Consider the following 10,165-nt stretch of genomic DNA (forward strand, 5'->3'; position numbering starts at 1 on the left):
TTGCTTTGGGCACCATGTGGAGAGCGGAAGACCACGGGCTGGAGGAAGGCCGAATGATCCCCAGTTCGAGCATGTGCTCAAATTCCCTCTTGGCAATGACGAGGCGCTCCGGAGCCAGCCGTCTGGGGCGAGCGAAGACAGGGGGGCCCCGTGTCACGATGTGGTGAGTGACGCTGTGGCGAGGTGGGCAAGAGGCGTGCGATTGGCGCAGGACAGCGGGGAACTCCGTGACAATGTCGGCGAAAGCAGTGGGCAACGGTAGCCGTATGGTGGGACTAATGGCGGCTATATGCGCTGGAGCTCCATAAACGTGCAAAGAAGTAGTATTGTCGACGAGGCGCTGGCGTCTAATATCCACAAGAAGGTCGAAATGGTGGAGGAAGTCGGCGCCAAGGATTGCGAAGGGGAGGTCGGCGATGGTAAAAACCCAACGAAATACTCTGCGCAGGCCGAGGTCAAGGGTGACGGAGCGTTGACCGTAAGTTGAGATGGTGGACTTGTTGACAGCCTGCAAAGCCAAGTCTGGTTGTCGGTGTCGTTTTTCTGCGGGGGTTGGTGGAACGACGCTCACGTCAGCCCCGGTATCCACCAGGAAGCGACAGCCGGACACGCGGTCCGTGATCCGGAAGAGCCGGCTGTTGTCGCCCCCAGCCATGCCAGCCGTTAATGGTTGGGGGGAGCGTTTCCCGGCCACGAGCAAGGGGCCTGGCAGTTCCTTGCGGCATCGCCGAATTTTCGATGATACCAGCAGAAGTGGTGCTGAGAGGGCGAAGGAGACCGTTGACGGGATGGCGAGCAGCGACGGCAAAACGGGCGCCGAGGGGAACGTGGTCGCTGCGGGGGAATGGCGTCCACCCGGTTCACAAGGGCCGCCACCGTAGTCTGGAGTTGCTGGAGCGGCGTGCTGATGGCATTGATTGCAACGTCCGTCGGTGGAGGGGAGGTGCGGGGGGCCAGGGCGGCAACGGCTCCTGGTGATGGAAGGCCAGCAAAATCCAGAATACGGTCCGCGGCGGAGAAAGGCGGCAGGCGGAGCGGTGCCACAGAAGCCTCAAGCGGTGGCGGTGGCCGGCTGGGAGGCGAAGAGCTGGTGGAGTGCTGGTCACCGTTCATGATGGTGGAACGTTAAAACATCACGTTCGGGTCACCAGTTGTAGAGCGAGAAATGAGGCGACCAGGCTCTACTGAGGTTGATGGGTTTAATGACGGTTAATGGCGATGAACCGAAAACGAAAGCTCGGGTCACGCGCAGTGCTGCGCGTAACCGATGGCGGTGCTGGTGATGATTATGACGCTGCTGCTACAGGCTCATTATTTTATTCCCCACATCCCCACCAGCAATGGGGTAGGGCATCGCCTCTGGCGATGAACCTCCCCACTCTTCCTCTCAAAATAAAGTTGTTGTTGTTGTCAACTCAAGCAAGTACTCTGCGGTTCACCTCCAAATTAAAGAAACCTACGTTTGATGCAGTGTGTCCTCAGGAGCTTTTAATCCTGCTACAACTTTGCGTTTTGTTTTACATTACCAAAAATAACATTACCAACTATTACCATATCAGTGGTGTACTGCTGTGTTCAACCACTTCAACTTGCTCTGGGCATCCTGTAAAGCCTGTGCAGCTACTTCATCCCTTATTTGCTGGTAGCATTGGTGCAATGCAGTTGTTAGATGAGCCGTGTGACAGAATACATCCTGTGTTTGCATATGCATAAAAATTATGCATGTGTAGCATATAATACGTATAAATGCTTGATACCGTATTGTTTCTGCAACATGCGGACATTTCACCTGTTTGAGCCTGGTGCCCTCTCCTCGACACACATACAAGTGGGGCCACATCCTCGATGGAGCCTGCAGAGCTGAGGATTCTCTGTCCAGGTGGCAAATTGAACAGTTCTTTTACGAAGGGGGTGGATTTCTGCCAGAAGACCAAAAAGCGGTTAATTTGAAATAGTACGAATTACTTCTCTTTTTTTATTGCAAAATCTAGGCCATGGTACGTGACTAATGGGACTTTTTGCTTCTTTCCAGGTACCTCAACTGGTGACTTCAACCTTGTGTAACACAATAGTATAAGGTGGCAATAAAGCAGGCGAGCAGGTCTCGTTAGTTTGTGTCCGTCAGTCTCGGGGTTACGGATGTATTACATAGCACAAGAAACCTGGTTGAACAATAAATGTGTTAAACAACAAGCACTTATAAGAAATAAACACGTTGTACAGAATAGTCTTACAGAATATGCTGCAGCTGAGTTGTAATAGGAAAATTTATTAACGGTAACAACAACACACACCCAAACACCCGAAGCACAACATACAACAAACAGTTACAAGAATAGAGGCAATATTATGTACATTCGCTTCACAAAATATTTACACACAACAACTTGAGTCAACTTCCCGTGAGGCAGTGACAATAATTACAATATGTACAAGTTATATCTACAGTCTATGTACACTCATTCCGGTGAGTATTTACATACGAAAGAAAGATGAAGAAACATGACAATGGTGGCAGTGCGACAAATGAAATTCATGGAGGGAAGCCAATGATGCTCACAGCCCCTCGCCTCACAATAAGGGAAGGATGATGTCGCCACTTGCGTGTGAACTCAGCCTCTCCAATAGCGAAAAGTTCTCGTTGGAGTTCGCTCGTCAGAAGTACACGCACGGTCCTCACCAATACAAAAAGGGGGGGTGCTGCGTTGACGGCGAGCTACAGCTCTGCAACGAGCCTGCCAGAGCACGACCGTCCCACATGCTGTTAACAGTACACTCAGACAGTGTGCGCGCCTTTGGTGAAACTGCACTGGGCAACATATATTTGTCGAACGCCTGACCAGATGCCAGAACGTACGCGCAACGTGACAATCAAAGAGAACGTGCATGTTAGACTCACGCTGGTTGCAGTAAGGACACGTGTCGGTAGAGGTGATGCCCCACGAACTGAGGCGATCACGCGTAGGCTGGGTGCCCCAAGCAAATGACCACAGAACATCACGGAGTGGTCGTGGTAGCCAAACACGTACAGTTGTCGTCCACGAGACGGCCGACGCCTGATCAACCCGCCTTCGGTAGCTGTCACCAGTTGCACTCTGCAGAAGCACTTTCGCCATCATAGAAGGCGAATAGGATGCGAGGGAGGAGGCAGAAACAAGAGCTGTCAGTCGCCGGTGATATGCGTGAACAGCTGCATGGAAACACCGGGGAGTTGTTGGCCACCGGCGCATGGAAGCCACAGCAGGGCGGCTCACAAGGGGGTCAGTCCAATATTGCAATAAAATTTTCGCCGGTGTGTCTTCTTCGCAACTGAATGTCCGCAACAAGGCGCTGAGGGCGATGCCGCGGTTCATGAGGCCGAAATCCGGCAGGTTAACCCCGCCTTGGGACTCAGGCAAAGCGAGCACCGCGCGAGAAACAGGGCCCCTCCGCTTCCTCCAGAAGAAGGACAGGATACAGGTTTGTATCCTGGCCACAACTAAATGGGGAGCAATGCAGACATGGCTGAGATGCCACAGGCGCCCTGACAGGACACTACGGACAAGATATGCCCGCTCGCGATATGAAAGATCATAAGACTTCGCGTGATCACACTTCGCTGTCAGTTCGGCAAGAGCTCTCGTCCAGTTCTCAGCTGTTGGACCACGGCTATCAAATAGTACACCTAAGATCTTCAGCGATGCAGTGCACTGCAGAGGGAAATGCATGTATGGCGCCAGGCTCCCAAGAGGCATGAGCATAGACTTTTGGTAGTTTAGTTGCCCACCAGATAACGCCGCGTAAGACTCATAGACGCGCAGTACTTCGGCGACCGAACTCCCATCACGCAAAAGAACAGCCACATCATCTGCATAAGCAGCAACCTTCCACTCACCGGAACGAGGAAGGGGGAGTCCTCGTATACGAGCACTAGTGTCTATATTCCAGAGGAACGGATGGATGACTAGAACAAACAGCGCTGGCGAGAGAGGACAACCTTGACGCACACCCCTGGTCACACGAAACGGCCGTGAGAAGCGTTGCATGACGTACAAGCTGCTGCGATGATTGCGATATAGCTTTTCAACAGCACTGCGGAACCATTCCGGGAAGCCATACACCTCAAGCACAGTAAACATATATGAATGGGCAACGCGGTCAAATGCTTTCCTCTGATCCAGCGAGAGCACGGAGCCATCTGAAACGGATGAGCTCACATAGTACAATACATCCCTTAGACCTGACAATGTATCATACATCGTACGCCCGGGCACGGAACATGTCTGAGAGTGGTGGATCACCGACGGCAGCACACATCGCATTCTGCTGGCTAACGCAGACGTCACAATCTTATAATCACAGTTCAGGAGAGTTATTGGCCTCCAATTTTCGGGGCTAGCCAGGTCACCAGAGCTCTTGGGGAGCAAAATAATGTGCCCATACCCAAACGAATCCGGGAACTGCCCACCGTTCAGGCTAGAGCAAACGACGTCACAGAAAAGCCGTCGAACAGAGACCCAAAACGTTCGGTAAAACTCAGAGGGAAGGCCATCCAGACCGGCACTCTTCCCAGAGGATGCTCGACGCACAGCTCCATCAAGCTCCTCAATACAGAAGGGGCGTTCCAAGATTCTTCGGTCAACCTCTGGAAGCATTGGTAGACCATGTAGAAATGTAGCAGGCTCCGAGCTGACAGGCGAGTGCGCATACAAATTCCGAAAGAACTCCTCAAAGGCATTTAACACCTCATTAGGCTCCTCAGTGAGACTGCCATCTTGTCTGCGAAAGCTATTGAGCGGACGATCAACGGTGTTGCGAGCGGAGTGAAAATAATGCGCCACGCCAGGACCCGCCACTCCCTGGGCTCTGATGTGGGTAAGGCGTGCCCTTCCCGAAGTGCATTGTAGAAGTAGTCTGTAGCGTTCCTGTAACGCCGCCAGGTATTCATGCATGAATGCCGTCAATGGATCCCCTCTTTTGACAATACGTATCTTCGCGGTTAACCGCTTTAGAAGGGCCGTCCGTTCATGAGTACGTTGACGCCCCCACGACACAAATAGCCCCCACACCCAGCACTTGAAAGAGCCCCACTTTGCCGCAGATGGCGAGCGCTCCGAAAGGTACACTTGAATTTTTTCCTTGATATCAGCAACAACCTCGTCATCATGGAGTAGCGACGTATCCAACCTCCACCGGGCATCAAGATCGCCTTCAAACTGAGACACGTTCAGGCATAAGACAACAGCGGCATGGTCGCTCACGTGGAACCCGATGTGCCCCACAGCAACAATTCTGCAGTCAATAACATGCGGTTGAAGAGCATCGGGAACATAAAACCGATCCAGACGACTCGAAGACTGATCCCTTGACCACGTAGCCGCGAAAGATGTGCCGTGCAAAAGTATCCAAGTATCTGCTAAACGGCGTCTATCCAATATTGGACGAAGCTCACGCGCATTCCACGTTGGCCGCCCACGCCCAGGACCACGGACATCTCGGTCAGAATCTATAACACAATTAAAGTCGCCACACAGCACGACATCACTCTGCGGAAGAAAGCCCGCATGAAGATTACGGAAGAAAGTGTTGGTCTATGGCGGGCTAGAATGGGTCCGCCATAGTTGGTCTCACCAGCGCGGGCCGGGGCATAAACAATCACAAATGTCAGTTTCTTCCGGCCGACAAAGAAGTCGAAGCGCAACGCTCGCCCCTCCGTGTCATACCGCGCGAAACTGTGAGGCAATAGGGTCCTATTGAGAACCACAACTCCGACACCACCATGACGAACAGTACCAAAGCTGAAGAATGCACGAACATTGCATCTCTGCGTAAAGCCAACCACATCGGCGTACCGCGTGAAATGAGTTTCTTGAAGAAAAAGTAAATCGCAGCCAACAGAACGGGCAAACTGCACAACTGCCACCTGCTTGCTTGAAGACCGGAATCCTTGGACATTGAGAGTCATGACGTGAAGAGCCGTAAGCCATGAAGAGATAAAACCACGGACACTTAACTTCATGAGTCTTCAGCAGACGAGCCCCTGGGAGATGTCGCAGGAGAATCCACGCGGAACTTTTTCCGGGAGCGCCTCGGCTGCCCGTGGGGTACTTCAGCACCACCCGATGACGAGCCACGAAGATGCTTTTCCGAACAAACTCCAGGAGGCGCTCCATCAGAGCTCGAGTGTGGCGGAGAGTAAATCGACGATGAGTTTATGTAGGCATGTTTGTCAGTGCCAACTGTTCAGATTTACGACGTGCTCAACATTGAGTACCTTATAAATACACACATTCTTGCGTGAAACACATTCTTAGGCGAACAATAAGTCTCTGGACCAAAGGAAATGAAGCCGGCCCGTCGCCACTGTAAACCACGAAAGGAAGAGTATATCGGAATCGCTTGAAAGCGCGAAGCTGCTTTGATAATGATAGTAATGATACTCAAGAACACGAGTTAAAGTGAAACAAAACATTAGACAGCGCAGTTTTTTACGATAATTCGTGCAAACAACTCGAGCAACAAAGAGGGACAGCTTCCAAATATCACAGTCGCACTTCACAACGCACTTGCATTGGTGCCAGATTGCAAACACGTAAATATAACGGCAACTGACGTCAATATAATTGCAACAACAGGCAATAACCAGACACTTTCCATATTGTGACGGCGATACAACCAATTCAACGTTGCGGTGAATCGCTAGAGGCCGACGTAACTCGTCAGCGAAAACCTCATAGCCACGGAGAAGGGTGTTTGGGTTCCTTGTTGTGAACAGCCGCCGAGCAAAAGACGATTACATTCATAAAAAAAGTACAACTCAGATGTCATACCTACCAGCGCAAATGTAGCAAACGATTCACGCAGAAAAAGTTGTTCATTATCGCGTGTTATCCGAACGCCTGCATCAAAGAGAAACGTAATACTTCTGCTTCAGTCCTCAGACGCGACCGGAGACCTTGAGACCTTGAAGGTACGATTACCAGGCGCCAACGCCAATGGGCTCACATGGCGAGCATTGCTTGGCTTTACGCAAGTCCGGTGACGTAACGGGGGACAGTAGGACAGCCCGTACAGTTACCCATTCTGCAGGAGAATGCGCGCGGGAGAGGGGTAATGCGGAAGAGACACTTGAAGCGCGCGCTTCTCACAGAGTGAAGCCATTTCGTCCGGAAAAATGTCTGGCACATTAGTTTCTGGGCGGGAAGAACAGTTTCCAGGAAGAAATAATTTCGGAGGTTCGGAAAATTCCACACTTCCTTTAAATACCATGCCAATGATGAGGACAGCGCCCAGTAGGTCTCTACAGCGGTAGACAAGCGGCTCTCATCCTGGGGGTATTGTCTTAACATTTCCTAAGTAGTACCACGGTCCGTGGTAATAGAAGACGGCCCATTTAAAAGTGTACGATTCGAGTGCCCTTCGCTAAAAACAGTATAGTGGGAATTGAGAGGACCAAGAACCCACAGAGACTAAATAAATAATGAATTAAAATAAAGCTAAAGCAATAGGACCATCCGCACGTCTTCCCGGTGAAAGTCTCTGATTGGACTCTAGAACATTGGGGACAAGATCCATAGGTATTGAAGAGGCGTACTCCAAAAGAAAAAGGGGACAACGTCTGGACCAGAGCAATGACAACTGTTTTGACACGTTATCGTTTATCGCATCTTTTTCGGACAAGCGGATTTTTTGCAGAAGTTAATAACACACGTTAGGTGAAACATCCTGTATATCTCCTCTTCCTGACAATAAAGTTAGCTTACATGCCACGTAAAGTTTAAAGACTACATGGCATGAACGTTGTTACCAGCCACTCACTCACAAGTCACTGACAAGTCAGTTCCCCCACTAATGGTGACGCTTTACGAACTGGCAGGTACGTTGCGTGGGAAAGTAGCCAAAGAAGATTGGAAGAAGAACGCGGAAAGAGTGAAAGCGCATTGTACTCATTACCAGACCTGAAACGTCCGCGTAACCTTGAAAGCGATTATCTCCCCGCAATGAACACGACATTCGCCCGCAGATGCGTCCATAGCGATGTTTTCCGCTCAAAAATGGCGGACTCAAGGGCTGGGCATTCGTATACGCGTTGTCGGAAATGGTCCATTGGAGTGGCGTAATCACGGTACCAAGAGATGCTGTTGCACAGCCTGTCCGTGACACGATAAGTTTACGAAGAGAACGCTTTGCCGTGAGCATGATACCTAATACGCTATGCCAGTATGTCGCAGCAGTCAGTACATGTGCTCAGTTTCGGCATCCCCACGTGGTGCGACCTTATTGGTCCCTCCCTCATATAACGGGGGGGGGGGCTAACATTTCGACGTTGAGGCACACATGGATCTTACTGTGGATCCGTGCCGGCCAATGAGTGCTCCTATACTGCTCACTCGTGCTGACTCGCAAGTCTGCCCCCTCCTGTGCCCAGAGACCAACTGTCGTTGCGTTCGTTTATTCAAGTCGTTCGACACGCGAGTCGCAATTGTGATGGTTCTGACGCATGAGAGCCATCCTACTTCACCCGCTCCAGCGACCCACATCTAGTGGAGAGTCGCTGGTAGTCGACTCCCCAGCACCTCCAGTGTTGAACAGGAGACACTGCAATGGGGATTACGTTACAAGAGCCGCGCTGCGGCATTTTCGCCCACCGAGAGGCGACTCTTTTGACCAGAGCTACTACTCCTCCAGCGCGCGAATAACGTTGCCAAGTGCTCATGCAGCGGCAGCTGAGTGTTGATCCAGTGTGCATGTTCAACAAGTGAAACGTCTTACAACAGTGTAGTGAAATGCGAGAGGATTAATAGTGATTCGTTTTGTTTGTACGCAGCAAACCGGCAGCCGATCCCCAAAGGAGTGAACGAGAACACACGAGCGCTGAAGCACAGCCAGCGACCGTGACCTGGAGTCGTCGTATATTCTGTACCGTCTGGACACGTGCCACAGCTCCCACGAGGTCACTTACACTTCTTTCCTTATCAGACTCTTTCTCTCTCTCAATTTTGTTAACGACCCTTTGTCCGCGCGCTTATCTTAAGGGTGACCGGGAAGAGGAGAGAAAAGGGGGGCGGGATGCTGATAAAGGAATCTATAACAAAGAGTGACCTCTTGGTACGTCTGACACGTGTATGTGTGCTTGGTGTGTGCTTTAAAATAAAACAACTTCGTCAAACCAGCCGTGATGTGACGCGTGTTTTGCCTCTTTCACTTGAGCGATTCGAAACAGCTAGGACTGCATGCTCATAAAAGTTGAGCGGCCACGTATAAGACCAGGAATTATCCCGGTTATTATTAAGAGGTGCTGGCACAGCTCTGGTCAACCTTAATAATAACACTGGAACAAATTCGGTCTCCTTTCCCAGCGCGATAACAGCCACCTAGGGGCACTGGGGGAACGTTAAGGGAACAAAATCTTTGCGTTACACTAACAGAATAATTTTCTTCAATTAAGATTTCATCATGGCCCCAAGGGTTGCTGTAATCGCGCTCGGAAACGAGACCATAATTTTTCCGGTGTTATTATTAAGGTTGACGGGAGCTGTACCATGTGTGCCGAAGACATACATCTCACAAATGCCGATCCAGGGGTCGCACCCTTTCTTTTTTCTGGTTTCCCTTTCTAGAATTTCTAAGTGTTCTTACACCTGGAAAGATTAAAAAAAAAAACTTAAGAATTTTATAATTTATTTATAATCGAAACCCAAGGGCATAAGGCATTATAAGAAGTATCTGTTCGAAATATCGGCGGCTCTGTGTCCTGAGGAACTTCGCTTCATAATAGATGGGCACAGATTGCTACACAGCACAAAAGATCCCGTACTTGGGTTGCAGGATGCATATGAGTATGCCAACGCGGGGGAATATACACGCAACATTATCCGGGTACTGATCCAAGCAGCATTACCCAGGATATTCCAGCGGAAGATGTGCAAAGCGCCATATCTTTCTGTTGTCACTTGACTGTGACGTCATGCCCCTTCAAGGTTAATCGGTAATGGGGGATATCCTACTGCTGGGCCACAAGATATTCTGACGGCGTGTGGATGCTCAACGTCCCAGCAAACCATAAACGTCCGGTAGATATCCAAAATAAGTCGCAATGTCTCAGACATCTCAACGTCCACCAGATATATGTGTGCTATGTCTCTAACATCCCAGACATTGTAACGTGCTTTCAACATCCACTGGA

General features: G+C 50.4%; 1 protein-coding gene across 1 annotated transcript in view; it reads left to right on the forward strand.

Annotated features, from left to right (window-relative positions):
* Positions 1-9,153, forward strand: part of LOC135393475 (uncharacterized) — a 93,576-nt gene extending 84,423 nt beyond the window's left edge. Inside the window, exon 7 of the mRNA XM_064623896.1 lies at positions 8,807-9,153. Coding sequence (XP_064479966.1) covers positions 8,807-8,836 — 30 coding nt within the window. The 3' untranslated portion in view covers positions 8,837-9,153. The remainder of the gene's footprint in view (positions 1-8,806) is intronic.
* Positions 9,154-10,165: the final 1,012 nt, after the last annotated feature.

This window comes from Ornithodoros turicata, chromosome 4 (assembly GCF_037126465.1).
Source record: "Ornithodoros turicata isolate Travis chromosome 4, ASM3712646v1, whole genome shotgun sequence".
In the NCBI taxonomy this organism is placed as follows: Eukaryota; Metazoa; Arthropoda; class Arachnida; order Ixodida; family Argasidae; genus Ornithodoros; species Ornithodoros turicata.